This window comes from Sorex araneus, chromosome 8 (genome assembly GCF_027595985.1).
Source record: "Sorex araneus isolate mSorAra2 chromosome 8, mSorAra2.pri, whole genome shotgun sequence".
NCBI classification, from domain to species: domain Eukaryota; kingdom Metazoa; phylum Chordata; class Mammalia; order Eulipotyphla; family Soricidae; genus Sorex; species Sorex araneus.
In genome coordinates, this window is record NC_073309.1 from 21,937,285 (window position 1) to 21,953,504 (window position 16,220).

Genomic DNA, 16,220 nt, shown 5'->3' on the forward strand with positions numbered 1-16,220 from the left:
TTTTTATTATGGTTTTTGGGTCCCACCGGGAAGTGCTGTCTTACTTGAGGCTTTGTGCTCAGGATCACTCTTGGTGGAGCCAGGGGACTGGACTACTGGGGACTGACACTGGGTCTGTCATATGCAAGCGACCTTTATTGAAATTTACTCATATGATTGGGGTGTCTGTCTTTTGAGTTTTAATCTATGCAGTATTGTTTTTGTTTAGTATTTTATTTTGTAAATAATTTCTTTGGAACTATTTTGAGCCCACCCATGGGTAATCCAGGGGCTACTCCAACCTGTACTCTGCAGTCATTCTTGGCAGAGCCTCAGGCACCTTGTGCCAGAGTTGAACACAGATCTCCTTTGCATTTTTGAGCAATCTCGTCTTTCTATGTTAGACCCATTTTTTTCTTAAGATGTTTAATTTTGCATATCTTTACATTTTCTCGATTTCCTTTTGTCAACAGTTTCTAATTTTGACATTGAGATAGAGTTCATGGTTTATATGATTTAAATGTCTTTAAATTTGTTAAGACTTGTCTAGTAGTTGTAACCTATAGAATTTTCCTTTTGTACTTGAAAGAGTAGTCTATTCTGCTGTTAAAGAATCTTTTGGTCTAGTTGATTTGTATCATTGTTGAAGTCTTCTGATCCTTGTTCTAGCTTTTTCTTAATGAGATATAACTAGCATACAACATTGCTGTATAACTGATATGTATATTTATATATTGAAATATATTACTTGCATTTAGCTAATACTATCATTATTTTGTCAGATCATTATTTTTGTGGGGAGAAAATGAAGCTAAGTCTGTTAGCAAACTTGGATTTTATAATATTACAAATTCTATCTTACAGGAAATGAATTACAGGGATCAGAGAAATAGCTCATTGTGTTGAACTTGTGTTTTGCATTCAGGAGGCCCAGATTCAATCACCAGCATCACATGCATGTTTCCCTGAGAGACTTCTGGGTGTGGCCCAATCTCCCCCCTCCACAGCATGGGGGGGAACACTGAGTTATAAAAGCTTCTTGTGGTCTATTCTTCCTCTCTCTCTCCCTCTTTCTCTCACTCATTTCCCCTTTTCACTATCTTCTTTGTTGTGATGACTTAGGTGGCTGGGCTGTGGACACACTATCCTGACTACAGTGCTCACTGGGCTTTTCACTAAATTTTCTTCTTGGTGTGGGTTTTGCTTTGGGCCATGCCCATCGGCACTCAAGGCTTACTCCTGGCTCTGCATTTACAGATCATTCCTGGCAGATTGGGGGACCATATAGGGTGCCAGGGATTGAACATTGGTGAATGGCATGCTGGGCAAGCTCCTTGTCTGCTATACTGGCCTGGAATTTTCACTGCCGTAGTTGTGCTCCTTACACATGTGCTTCAGTGCCAGTCACATTCTTGGTTGAGGCATATAGATTATGATTGGTCGTGCTTGCCAGGAGTCATTGCCACTGCAGTGCTTAATAGGTATGCTTGCCAGATTTTACACCTCTTTTCTCTGTGAATTACATAATTTTAGTAATGTTTGCAAACACCTGCTTGTGTTGCTGATAGAAATCTCATGGTACTGGGAATGGCAGAGCTGTTCGAATAATGCTCTGCATATGTGGGACACTAGAACTCATGACCACATGAGTTTGGGGCCACATCTGGCAGTGTTTAAGTCTTTCTCTTGGGTCACTCCTGGTGGTGTTTTGGGCACCTGGAGTGTGATGGGGATCAAAGGCAGTTGACCCTGTGCCAGGCAGGTACCCTGTTTGCTGTAGTATCTATCATTTTGAGGCCTTACTAGAAATTAAGGGGAAAAAAGTATTTAGACTGCTAAGATACTGCTTTTTCTTTCCAGTAACTCATTTATCTTGTTTTAGCTTACCTTTTTTTTTTTTTTAATTCAAGGAAATTTTAGCTATGATTTCAGCAAATACTACTTCTACAATGCCCTTTCAATCTCCTTTGTCTAGAGCTCACATTATATATTGGTGCTGCCTCTGAGACATTTTTGGCAGGGAGGTTTGGGTGCATATCTGGCTTGGTCAGGAATCTAATCTGGAGGGATACAGGGAACTTTATGTGAGGTTGTGTGCAAGGGTTTGAACCTGTGTTATCTCTCAGACCCCAGTGTTTCTACTAGTGTTCTAAGTTGATGGGGGAGGCATAGTTGTAGCTCTAGGACTCAGGACTATACCTGGTCAGTGATGCTGAGCACTGGGCTTGGGGAGTGGGGGAGGACATGAGACATCTGGCAGTGCTCAGGGCATATTCCTACTCATTGCTCAGGAATCACTCCTGGTGCATTCTGGGGACCATATGGGGTGCTGGGGATTGATCTCAGGTAAGCAACATGTAAGGCAAGCACTTTACCCTCTACTATTTCTCTAGACATTACAGGCAACTTTTGCTTATTTTTCTTGTCTTGCTTCTGGCAATGCTTATGATAGGGACCATATTTTCTTATGTGTGAAGTATCTAACTGCCCATTGAGCTATCTCTTTTGGCCTTTTAAGTTGCCTTTGTTGATTTTTACTTCCACCAGTTTTGCTATATATTTTTTTAAATGTTAATTCTGAAGCTTAATAAAAATTCATACTTTTTTCTTTTTGTCTCTCTTTTATTTTTTTGTCAAACTCAGCAATTCTCAGGGGTTACTCCTGGTTTTGTACTCAGGAATCACTCCTGGAGGTGCTGGGGGGACCATATGGGATGACGGGTATTGAACCCGGGTCAGCTGCGTGCAAGGCAAACGCCCTACCTGCTGTACTATTGCTCTGGCCCCAAATTTATACTCTCCACCTTCATCTTCTAATTTTTGTCTTATTTCTAGACAAAAATTTGATATTTGGGTGGAGAAAGCTAATGCATGGAAAACTTTTAACGATAGATGTAATGACGTTAAACATGATACAAGTTTTGCCTTATGTTCCAACAAATTTATTTAGATGTTCCTGGGGGATAGCAGTGATGTTTTTCTTTTTACTTTAGGAGTGTTTCTCAGGAGTTATCAGAAACCATCCTCACTATGGTAGCCAATTGCAGTAATGTTATGAATAAGGCAAGACAACCGCCACCTGGAGTTATGCCAAAAGGTCGCCCTCCCAGTGCTAGTAGCTTAGATGCTATTTCTCCTGTTCAGGTAAGTGAACACTGTAACCACTAACTATCTACGTCCAGTCATGGGCTTCAAATAGATTACACGTCTTACATCATCATTAATCTGTTCAAAGGAGAATTTGCCTGAAAAAACAATTTAGATAACTGCATGTGTAGGATTCAATCTTTCATTTTAAAAGAGATCCATAAATAGGTCTTGTAGTTGATAGATATTGCTCATTGAATAGTACATGGCTGAGAGGAAAGATATAAAACAACTTATTTTTTTTTTATGTAAGGGGTTATTTTTTATAATAAGAATAACACAGACTTTAGAAGTAAGCACTGCCTTTGAACCTGATGTGTCTTGTTTGTAGCTTCACGGGCCAAGCAACAGTGCTAGAGCATAAGGACTTGTTATAACTGGGGCTCTTCAGCTTCCAACTGAACTGCTCTTTTAAAAACAAGGTACATTTTAGTTACTCCCTGATACCACCATTTCCTTTTTTTCCGGGAGCAACATATTTTGTTTCTATTTTCAGCAGGCAGAGTGGGGTTTTAAGGAAAAGATAGGTTCTTAAGTGATCTTTAGTCATCACTATCATATAAAAGATAAAAGGTTTTTTTTTTAAATAGACAGTTCTGAAGAGCACAGCGAAGATGCTTGAAAACAGTTACTAGTTTTTTAAAGAATCTTTTGAATAGTGTATCTTTTAAAAAAATTAGTGATCTCCTTTAATTTTCAAGATTCTCAAATTTTGACTAGTTTTAGATGTTTGATTTTAAGATTTATTTCTAATGTTTTTATGGTTTTAAAAGTTAACTTGAGAATCTTTTGCCTTAAAGAGGCTATTAGAAATTTTAATAACCAAATAACTTTTCTGTATTATTATTCAATGTTTATATATAATTAGTGAAGTTGTTGGGCAGTTAATATTAAACTTTGTTCTTGAAGCTTTGTGATTCTCATAATCTGGTCTTGAAATTTGAAAAGGGCTAAATATGAACATAATATGAAATAACTGGACTAGCACACTTGACTTGATTTTCGTATTTAAGTATTATGATTATATTGGGGAGGGGGGTTGCAATGTAGGAATACAAAAAAAAAAACTGTTAAAAATTGCTAGTGTCGTATGTGTATCTTTACTTAAGGTCTGTTCAATACATTTTAATACTGTTTTTCTTTAGATTGACCCGCTTGCTGGAATGGCATCTCTTAGTATAGGTGGTTCAGCTGCCCCTCACACCCAGAGTATGCAGGGTTTTCCTCCAAATTTGGGTTCTGCGTTCAGTACCCCTCAGTCACCAGCAAAAGCATTTCCACCCCTTTCAACCCCAAATCAGACAACTGCATTCAGTGGTATTGGAGGACTTTCATCACAGCTTCCAGGTAAGAGGAACTGGTTGGTGGTTCAGAGCTTTTATAAGTTTTATTGTATGTTAATATGATGATCACGTGTTTGGGGTCATTTTGATAAGAAAATGGGTTAAACTAAATTTTAACAGTTGCTTCAACTTCCAGAGTTGGAAAAAGAGCACACTAGAATTTCAGTCAAATTGCGCTTAATAAAGTTAGTTGAATTCATTGTTCTCTGTATTATCATATCAAAGTGTAGTAACATGTGTCTAACTTCTAAAGGATTTAGCCATATATTAATAACTAATTGATAGAGACGGAAAATAATTTTGCACATTAGATCATGCACATAGAAATAAGCTCTGCCTTTAATTATCTTGAAAACAAAAATTCAGAGAATTAAGACCTAAGGACTGATAATGCTGTAATGATTCTAACCTAATAGCTTCTAATGCTGATTTTTCTTGTAGTAAATTTAAATCAGAATTTCTTGACTAGTACAAGGTTCTTTGTGCTAGAGTATAGAGGATTAAGGAATCCTTTACTTATGCTAACTAGAATATAAAGCCTCCCATTTTATTTATCTTTTAATGGAAAAAATTTTATTTCCCTCCACTCCAAGCCTTCCATTTTAACAAATGAGAGAAGCAGATCTCTCATTTGGCTTCTGTGTCTTACACTCTGTAAGAAAATGTATTCCAAGTTTTTGCATACTAAGAGGATAGGCAATAGTTTAGATACGCTACCTGGACTCAGCATTGCAGGGTGTGGTCCCTACTGAAATGTTTGCTTATTAATCTTAGAGCATTAATGAACTAATGATTATAAATGCTTAATAAATTTTTGGTATTGTCTATCTTAATCTGTTATTACTAATTTAGATTATAAGTTTAACAAGCACCCCCTAACTTTTAATTTTGGGAGTGGGGCCACATCCTACTTTGCTGGGAGAGGACACACGTCTGTGAAACCAGGAATTGATTACATAGCTCCTGAAACCGGCCCTTGGAGCCATTTTCTTGGCCCCAGACCCTAAGTCTTAAAATAAGAACTTACATCTGAGATGTGAATTAAAAGGTCCCAGGATATGAGTGATGATAAAACTTCTGGCTGCCTTCATTCTCTCTAGTAGGTGGTCTTGGCACAGGCAGCCTGACTGGTATAGGAACTGGGGCTCTTGGACTCCCTGCAGTGAATAATGATCCTTTTGTACAGAGGAAACTGGGCACCTCTGGACTGAACCAGCCTACATTCCAGCAGAGTAAGATGAAACCTTGTAAGTGGTAGTGTTGTCTGTGATTGTGAAGTGTGACTGATGAACATAAATTTTTAAACATTCAGTATCCAATCTATTGTGTATGGATTTACATGGATGAAAACATTGACTTACCTTAAAAAAATGATTTGTAGGCTATATTGCCTATAAACTCATTGGGGTAAATTCACAAATTTAGTGTTGTACCAAAAAAAAAAGGAAAAAAGACATGCAATAGTTTAACTTAACTATAAGTGTGTAGTTTTTACGCTTGCTGATGGTGGTTATTTAAAGCAAGTCAAGAGTAGCCAGGAGAATTTTATATTTGTTCTAACATGGTAGTTTATTATAGTAAATGACTTTCTTTAAGGTTAGCTTATTTTGTATATTTATACATAACAATACATTCTACCATATATGTGATGTTAAAAACCCATTTTTAAAGTTTAATGAGTTAATGCATAGTTGAAAATTCTTTATCGATATACTGTTATTGACTTACAAAACTCTTTGTGTTTGGACTGCATATTATTTTTATACAAGGTTTTAAAATATACCAGATGATTTGAAAATGGTAGTGTGAAAGACTTGTCTGAATGTTGTTTTGTAGCATGCTTTGTGTGTATGTCCTGCACATGCCTTATTTATTAAATCATATATTAAATGACTTACAAAGCTGTAGACACCTGGTAACTTGAGTGACACTGTATGAAGTATAAATACATGGTGAATTTGAATTTAGTGAATTTTTATGTTGCAGTAAGTTCTCATGAAGAAAATAACAAACTGTGATCACTTTTTAAAGACTATTTTGCTTATATTTTATGCCTACTGGGATACTTAAATACGGAAACAATCACTTGATAATTTCCATAGTTTCTTTTCCTTTTATGTACAGCAGTACTAATGTTTCTGGTTGTTATATGGGGGAGTAGAGTTAGAATTTAAATGCCTACCGGTTGCTTTTCTATTTCTAACAGCGGACTTGTCTCAGGTGTGGCCAGAGGCAAACCAGCACTTTAGTAAAGAGATAGATGATGAAGCAAACAGCTATTTCCAGAGAATATATAATCACCCACCACATCCAACCATGTCTGTTGATGAGGTGAGTGTCTAGGATGATGATGTAATTGGTTTTCCCTTCCATTTAAGAGATTGGGTGATGCACACTTGTGGTTGTGGTGCTCACCAGACATTTATTTTATCTTTTATTTTATTTTGGATTTTGGGGACCCAGAGGTGTTCAGGGCTTTCTCCTGACTCTGTGCTTAGGGAACACTTCTAACAAGCCCACTGGATCCTATGTGGTACCGAGGACCAAACCTGAATCTTCTGTGTTCAGGAAGATTTTTTATTGACAGTTATTTGATGGGAGTGAGGGGAGAGAAAGGAAGAAGTTCGAGAGAGAGCACAGGCTTCTCTACAGTGGAAATATGCAAGCAAGACTTGTATTAAAGGGAGAACATGGACTTGGAAGAGCAAGCCTTTCCTGTACATTTTATATTTTAGTTGTACTTGCACACACTTGGTTGCAGAGCACCAGGGATTTCTTGGACACTAGGGATCTCAAATGACAGTACTGCCTGAATTGCTTTCAGTATGCTAGGAATTGCCATTAGCCTGCAAGACAAGGCACTCTACCACTGAGCTATTCCTGAACTTTTAGAATCAACTAATTTTTCAGCTTTCATGAATCTTGCTTTTTATTCTTTCGGCAGTACTGAGGATTGAACTCAAGGCCCTCCACATGTAATTCCTGAGCTATGTCCTCTCTAAGTAAAAAAAATTTTTTTTTCTCTTTTACCGTTTTGTGGCACTCCCAGTGATGGTTAGGAGTATCTTTTTGTTGATATTTGGGATTGAATTCAGGGCCTTATACTTGTGAGGCATGAACTCTTTCAGAGTTATATCCCTGATCCCCCTTGTCAAGGATATTTTTCTTAGAAATACAGTTCAAACTGTTTCGGACAGATCTCTGCATCTTCTAAAACCATTTGTTTCTAGCTTGGCTAATTAATTATCTATATACTTTTATTAAGGACATTTGAAAAACTCATGCATATGTATGTACATAATGTTTTTGTCTTTTTGTTTCAGGTATTAGAAATGTTGCAGAGGTTTAAAGATTCTACTATCAAAAGGGAACGAGAAGTATTTAACTGTATGCTAAGGAACTTATTTGAAGAATATCGATTTTTCCCCCAGTACCCTGATAAAGAATTACATATAACAGCCTGCCTTTTTGGGGGAATAATTGAAAAAGGACTGGTTACTTACATGGCACTGGGCCTGGCCCTGCGATACGTTCTTGAAGCCTTACGCAAGCCTTTTGGATCCAAAATGTATTATTTTGGTATTGCTGCACTAGATAGATTTAAAAATAGGTGAGTGAATAGTTTCTCTATGAAGCCATGCACGCGCGCACGCACACACACACACACACACCCCTATGGTAAAATTAATAATGCATTTATAAATTTGCTTACCTAGTCCAATCCTTATACTTGTATTAATGTTATTGACCTTATGAAGTTAAAGATGTAGTAAGAAACAGTGTATTTCATTACAGTTTTCACTAGGTGGTAGAAAAAGTAAGATATAATAAAAAGGAGTTTTAGTTTATGCAGTTAAAAGTTATTCTTTTGAGCGTACAGTTCTTTGATATTTGGAAAATTTATAGTCACTTACTCTATCACCACATTAGATACTTTAATGAGTACCTTTACCCCTCTAGTTTTTCCTTTATAGTTTATTTCCTTCCCCTTCCTCTATCCCCCGGTAATCACTATCTCAGTTTATTGTTCTCAGAGTGTTACTCAATCAAATCATATATGTATGAATCTGACTTCTTACACTTAGTAAGATCCTTTTCTGACTTCTTACACTTAGTAAGATCCTTTTGATACTCACCCATGGAATTGCTTGTTTTTGTCATTTGGTTTCTGTTGCTGAATAGTAGCAGTCCATTGTGTGAATTAACTAAAATTATTTTTCTTTTTCTTTGTTATTGAAAACTTGGGAACACCTAATTTTATGGCTTACATATATTATATGTGGCTTAATATAATTTAATTTTAAGTACAGTATATAACCTTTAAAAGACAAATGCACTATTTTCTTAGTGTGCAGAAGGAAGTGAAATTAGGGCCAGAGAAATGGGATGGGTGATAAGGCATTTTTTTGTCTTGCATGCAGCTCATCCTAAGTCTATCACTGGCACCACATATGGACTCTCAGTACTTTCAGGAATAATTCCTGGGTATTGCTATGTGTGGTCCCAGCTCCCTTTCTCCTCTCTTCCCACAATAAAATGATTTAGAAATATTCTATGTTCTTCTCTTAGGCAATCGTTTCATTTTACTTATTTTTTATTGATCACTGTGAATTACAGAGTTATGCATGATAAATTTAGGTGTACAGTGTTCCAGTACCACTCCTTTTTTTTTTTTTTTTTTTTTTTTGGGTCACACCCAGCAATGCACAGGGGTCATTCCTGGCTCATGCACTCAGGAATTACCCCTGGCGGTGCTCATATGGGATGCTGGGATTCGAACCCGGGTCGACCGCGTGCAAGGCAAACGCCCTACCCGCTATGCTATCGCTCCAGCCCCTCCAGTACCACTCCTTTCACCATTTCTACCCGACAGTAGCTTTAAATGAGGTATTTATGTTGATGGGTAAAGAAAGACTAGCATTTGGAGGAATTTTTTTTATCCTTTTTGGGTCACACCCGGTGATGCTCAGGGGTTACTCCTGGCTCATCCTCACAGGAATCACTCCTGGCGGGGCTCGGGGGACCATATGGGATGTTGAAAATTGAAACCGGGTCGGCCTCATGCAAAATAAATGCCCTATCCACTGTACTATCCTCCAGGCCCCTGAAGGAAAATTTTTGTTAGTAATGTTGCTTCTGATACAAAAGACCGAATAAATGTTTTTCTTGGTAGGTTGAAGGATTACCCCCAGTATTGTCAGCACTTGGCTTCTATCAGTCACTTTATGCAATTTCCACATCATTTACAAGAGGTAAGTAATTCTAGTCCTTAAAACTTGTGTAATGTTGGGCAAACTTTAGGTTTTGTTTTTGTTATGGAAATGAACCCAAGGCCTACTGCATATAAGACCTGTGCTTTACCACAGGCACATTTGTGGTTCCTCGTGTTGGAAAGCTGATCTATATGAATTTGATTTGCTGGGAATGGGATTGGATTTCTCGATGATTGGAAGTACTCATTTTGATATTTAATGATTGTTGCTTATTTTGCATCTTGGTAGTCATGAAATTTTACTATTACTATTTAGCATGCAGGTGTTCTAGGTTCACTCCAGCAGTTTCTAATTCCCTATGCACGATTAGATACAACACAAAAACAAAAACAATTATATATTTGGAAAAGAAAGTAGCAGATAATGCATTTTATGCCACCCAAGTTCATCTAGGAATTTGTAAATCATCGTGTAGTTAATTTTTAGTTTGATGGTAAGCATTACACATTCTTTTGTCTTGCTTTTGGTTAAAATCAACTTATGGTGAACAAGAAAAGTAATCTTTATTAACTTCATTTTGCTTTTTGAAATAAAAACCATGGCAGTGCTCAGAGGAGGATTTCTGCCCATTTAGGGGTTGGTTGTAGTGCTTGGGGTTGGGGCACTCTCAAGCATCCTTCAAAGCTAAGCTGAAATCTGGATTCCTGCTTACAAAACATATGCCTCTTTCTGGCTGTAGATTAACGGCTTTGTAACATCAGAATTTAAGGAGTCAAAGGTCAGAATCTGAACCTATTTAAAGTTCTATCATATAATTTAGTCCTTTGTGCTCTATAACATCCTGTAGGGTTTGTTTATGTAACAGGGTAATGTTATTGTGGTGACTTAAGAGGCCATGGAGTGGGAGGCAGGAATGTGTTCATTAAACTCGGGGTTGGAAGAATGTGCCAGTATTATAGTCCTAAAAAGTACACAGGAAAGCGTAGTTGGGGAGAGAGGGGTGGGGGAGGGGAAGAGATTGATTTAGAATTTGGACCACATTTGGCTGTTCTCAGGGATTACTCCTGGCTCTGTGCTTAGGGATCACTCTGGCAGGATTTAGGGGAGCCATATATGGTGTCGGGGATTGAACCCGGTAGGCCACATTCAAGGCAAGAGCCCTACCTGCTCTACTATTTCTCTGACCCCAAGAAACCGCTGTAGCACTGTAGCACTGTCCTCCTGTTCATCGATTTGCTCTGGCAGCACCAGTAACCTCTCCATTGTGAAACTTAACTATTACTACTGTGTTTGTCATATTGAATATGCCTTGGGTAACTTGCCAGGCTTTGCTGTGTTGACGAGATACTCTCGGTAGCTTGCCAGGCTCTCTGAGGAGGATGGAGGAATCGAACCCGGGTCTGCTGCGTGCAAAGCAAACGCCCTACCCGCTGTGCTATCACTCCCCCTTGCCCCCATAAAGAATAGTAGCTGTTACAATGAACAATCATAATCACTGTCTTATACTGTCTCCTATTAAAAATTTAAACAATGTGTAACCTATGTTTGGATTGTCTTTCACTTTTGAAGGTTCTCTATTTTAGAGGTGGCCTTTTGAGTAGGAAGAGTCAGTGAATAATCCTGACCCCTCCCTGGATAAAACATACATTAGCAGTATAAAACATACGTCAGCAGTGTCTTCATTCTGTTTAAAAAACATTTTAATATTATTTGAGGTACATTATTATCAATAGATTCTTGGACTGAGTTTTATGTTTACCTTCTGTGACTCTACTTTTGATAAAGGATCAAAGTGTATATTTAACTACTTTCATACTGTGTCTAATAGCACTGTAGCACTGTCGTCCCGTTGTTCATTGATTTGCTCGAGTAGGTACCAGTAACGTCGCCGTTGTGAGACTCGTTAACTGTTTTTGGCATATCGAATACACCATGGGTAGCTTGCCAGGCTCTTCCTTGTAGGTGGGATTCTCTTGGTAGCTTTTTGGGCTTTCCAAGTTGGACGGAGGAATCAAACCTGGGTTGGCCGCATGCAAGGGCAAATGCCCTACCCACTGTGCTGTGCTCCAGTTCCACTGTGACTGATATAGACAAACATACAAAATATAATACGTGCTCACAAAAGCCATTACCATTGACGATTTAGCCCTTTAAAATTTTACTTGCTTTTGATTATTACCACGGCCACCACATATTCCGTGTTTAAATTTCACTTTAAATATGAAGATAGGATTTTGGCAGCTTCCAAAATCTAGTTTCTTATTTCAGTCCTACTTTATTTGTTTACTTTTGGGCACATTGCTGGTGATCATTGGCCAACCAATCCTGCTAAGGCCCTGTGGTACCTGGATTACCCAATCCACCCAGCAGCAGCTGCCCTCGGTGGTGCATGGCAGGCCATCCCAGTCCTGGAGCAACTCTAATGTTGCTTTCTCCTTCAAAAATATCTTTTCTAAAGAAAGTTTTCTTTATAAAAATCAAGATGAAACCTAACAATTTAAAAGTCTGTACTTAAAGGTAATACACAGGAGCTATAACTTATCCTTCAGAGACAAAATATTTGTGCATCTGCATTTTTGTACACCCATTTAGGTTCAGTACTCCAATATTCCTACAGTTTTGTGCAAAGGTTCTTAATGCATTGTCTTTACCTACTGTACTATTTCTCTGACCCCAAGAAAACTTAGTAAACATAAAAAACATAGTAATTTTGATAGTAATTTGGAGACTAAATGACCCCAACAATCGGTTGTTTGGAATTCAGAGATTACACTGTGGATCTTGAAAGATGACAAGAGAGAAGTTTTATGAATGCTATCACACAGAACAGTGGTCCCCAATACCCAGCATAATAGCCAGATAGGGAATGAGGTCATTGTTTATATTCTTGGCCAGTTTAGAGAACTGTTACTCTTGAAATTGTGCTTCCTACTTGAAAATGTCCTTTTTTGAGTAAAGTTTTTGTGTATATACTTACAGTAGCTTTGTTTTTCCTGGTAAAGAATATTGACATTGACATAGTATATCAGGAATCCTACCTAATTTCTCTTATCCTGAATGTTTCTTGAGTTAATTTTGTCTCAGTCTGCCTTAAAAACACCAATATCATTGTTTTGCTGGCATTTGCTTTGGTTGTATAGTTCTGTTTTGTAGTAATACTTTATTGAGTGGTAACATTGCAGTGGGTTTTTAACTTAATTTTGATTTTGGATTTTTGAGCCACACCTGGCAGTGCTCCTGGTTTATTCCTGGCTCTGTGCTCAGGGATCACTCCGGATGGGGTTCAGGGACCAGATGTGTCAAGGATCAGGATGGAATTGGGGTCAACCACATGCAGAGTAATCATTTTACCGACCTGTACTCTCTATAACTACCTCTATAGTTTTTCTTTTTTCTTTTTGGGTCACACCCAGCGATGCTCAGGGGTTACTCCTGGCTTTGCACTCAGGAATTACTCCTGGCAGTGCTTGGGGGACCATATGGGATGCCGAGGATCGAACCCGGGTCGGCCGAGTGCAAGGCAAACGCCCTACCCGCTGTGCTATCGCTCTGGCCCCTAGTTTTGTTTTTTTTAATAAGTTTCTCATTTGTTTTTTGGGCCACACCCAGCAGTCCTCTGGGCTTACTTCTGTCTCGGCTCAGGGATCACTCCTTGTGGGCTTAGGAGACTATATGGCATGCTGGGGACATCACCGAGGATTGCAAGGCAAGCACCTCATCAGATTGCTATCTTTTCAGCTCCTGAATGTTTAGATTTTGAAATAGATTTATATTAGGAATAGAAATCCCTAATGTAAGAAATTTATAATTCTTTGTAGCTATTTTGGGGTAAATTGTATCCTAGATTCTCTTATGTACTCCTTGGTTGGGGAGTGGTTTGGGGGTTTGAGTTCATACCTGGCAGTGCTCAGGGCCTACTTCAGGTTGGTGCTCAGGGAGCCAGGCAGTTCCAGGGTGAAATCAGGCTTCCCACATGTGAAGCATGCATTCAACCCTTAGAGCTATCTCTGGTTTTCAGATCCTTTTAAAGAATTCTGAGTTTTTTTTTTTTTCTCTCTTTGGGTCACACCCAGCAGTGCACAGGGTTTACTCCTGGCTCATGCACTCAGGAATTACTCCTGGCGATGCTGGGGGACCATATGGGATGCTGGGAATCAAACCTGGGTTGGGCGCATGCAAGGCAAATGCCCTATCCACTGTGCTATTGCTCCAGTGGATAGATTTTGAAATAGATTAGATTTTGAAATAGATTTAATTTTGTTTAATCTGAATTTTGTTTTCTCAGGTGTCCATAATCCACTTATTTTATATTGGGAAAAAGAATCAGGATAAGGGCAACTAGTAAGGTAGATTGTTGTATTAATAGTACTGTTTTGTCATTGTATTAATAATACTGTAAAGTGATTTCTGCCCTCACAGAGGTGAAGTAGTATTAGTTCAATGTAACTTATTTTTGTTTAGAGCTCTCTTCATGTATTTCTCTCTTCTCCATTCCTACAGTATATCGAGTATGGACAGCAGTCTAGAGACCCTCCTGTGAAAATGCAGGGCTCTATCACAACCCCTGGAAGTATTGCACTGGCTCAGGCTCAGGCTCAGGCCCAGATTCCAGCAAAAGCTCCCCTTGCTGGTCAGGTTAGCACTATGGTAACCACTTCAACAACCACCACTGTTGCTAAAACGGTTACAGTCACCAGGCCAACTGGAGTCAGCTTTAAGAAAGATGTGCCAGTAAGTAGGTCTATCTTTTTTAACCCCTAGGATTTGTTTTGTTGTAATAATCTGGTAGTGAGCATGTATTCATAATTTTCCCCCACCCCCACAAAGATAAGGTATGCATATTAAGGTTATTAAGATCAACATTTCTTTTTAATTCAAATTTTCCAGTTCAGCGTGTATGTGTGTGTGTGTGAGAGAGAGAGAGAGAATGTGGGTGGGTGTGTATTCTTGACAACACTTTTCATACATAATCATAACACTGTTTGTAATTTTATTTATTTATTTATTTATTTATTTATTTATTTTGCTTTTGAGTCACACCCAGCAATGCACAGGGGTCACTCCTGGCTCTGCACTCAGGAATCACCTCTGGCGGTGCTCAGGGGACCATATGGGATGCTGGGATTCGAACCTGGGTTGGCCTCGTGCAAGGCAAACGCCCTACCCGCTGTGCTATCACTCCAGCCCCTGTTTGTAATTTTATACTAAAGATGTCTCCTTTCCCCCGAGGTCTTGTCAGACATGTGTTTCAATTTGTTTATGTACTTTCCTTTTTTAGCCCTCTATTAATACTACAAATATAGATACATTGCTTGTGGCCACAGATCAAACTGAGAGGATTGTAGAGCCCCCAGAAAATATCCAAGAAAAAATTGCTTTTATCTTCAACAATCTCTCACAGTCAAATATGACACAAAAGGTGAGCATGATATAGTGACTTACAGCATTACAAATACATCTATTATTTTCTCTAATGGATTGGACATATACTTTTGACATTCCATATGTTTTAATACCTTAAAGGTAGAGATAATAGAAGTACAGGAATATGATAACCACTAGGTTTTTTGTTTGTTTTGTTTTTGTAGATGTTAAATAGTCCTTATTTCAAGTATTACAGGCTTTGAAATATGAAATAAAGTTCATAATTTCACTATGAATGGAATATTTAATTTGCTTTTTTGTTGTTGGGCCACATCTGGTGATACTCACTTGGCTCTGCTTAGAGATCATTCCTGGTGATGCCCAGGGACTATATGGTGTGCTGAGTATCAAAGCTGTTGCGAGGCAAACACTCTACTATTGTGCTATTGCTCTAACCCCTCTTTGGTTTTTTTTATGGTTGGGGGGGCACACCTGGCAGTGCATAGGGCTTACTCCTGGCTCTGCTCTGTCTGGGATCACTCCTGGCAGGGCTCAGGAGACCGTATGTAATGTTGGGAATGGAACTCAGCTTGATTGCATGCACAGTGAGCACCTTACCCATTGTAATATCCCTCCAGCCCCTGTGCTTATTTTATATCTTAATATCTAGAGCATTTATTAGATGCCTAATAACTAAACCTTGTGAAAAGCATAAAGAATGATACTTGTTTGATTAAATGCTAATGTAATACTTGGTTTTAGTCTCTAGATTAGATTCTCATAATAAGTAGATTTTAAGATGCACATACTGTCAGAATTCTATTCTAATTGGAAAAATTGAAGCCTTTAGGCATTGCTTTTTGGATAAAAGTTATATACTTTGTAAGTTATGCCTGAAGATAAAAATCTAGGAAAATGTCATTCTAGTACAGTTCTTTCATGAGAAGGTTGCTAATAATCTCTTTTTGTCAAATGTACAGTGGGGTAAGATAGGAATTAGAAAACTGTTCCCCTCTTAGCTAATCTAGAATCAAACACTGTACTCCCTAACAATCACCTGATTATGTTGTAGCATGTTTAGCAGCTACTTCAAAGGCTATGGGTATAGGTGTTCACAGAGAAAAAGCATGAAACTATATTCTGCCATTTTAATTATGTACCTTCCACGTGCTGT

General features: G+C 38.3%; 1 protein-coding gene and 1 non-coding gene across 8 annotated transcripts in view; both read left to right on the forward strand.

The window, feature by feature from the left end:
• The window catches only part of CNOT1 (CCR4-NOT transcription complex subunit 1), a 103,189-nt gene that overhangs the window by 53,154 nt on the left and 33,815 nt on the right, over positions 1 to 16,220 (forward strand). For 2 of the 7 annotated variants that reach the window (XM_055144987.1, XM_004600631.3), the window contains exons 17-24: positions 2,973 to 3,123; positions 4,272 to 4,473; positions 5,570 to 5,716; positions 6,676 to 6,800; positions 7,793 to 8,079; positions 9,643 to 9,721; positions 14,183 to 14,413; positions 14,961 to 15,101. In XM_055144987.1, the coding sequence (XP_055000962.1) occupies positions 2,973 to 3,123; positions 4,272 to 4,473; positions 5,570 to 5,716; positions 6,676 to 6,800; positions 7,793 to 8,079; positions 9,643 to 9,721; positions 14,183 to 14,413; positions 14,961 to 15,101 (1,363 nt within the window). The remainder of the gene's footprint in view (positions 1 to 2,972; positions 3,124 to 4,271; positions 4,474 to 5,569; positions 5,717 to 6,675; positions 6,801 to 7,792; positions 8,080 to 9,642; positions 9,722 to 14,182; positions 14,414 to 14,960; positions 15,102 to 16,220) is intronic. The other 5 variants (XM_055144989.1, XM_004600632.3, XM_055144988.1 and 2 more) reach the window with 3 other exon arrangements.
• LOC129406897 (small nucleolar RNA SNORA50) lies at positions 3,421 to 3,556 on the forward strand. Its single transcript, XR_008631318.1, has one exon. It is a non-coding gene; the product is annotated as a small nucleolar RNA SNORA50 (small nucleolar RNA).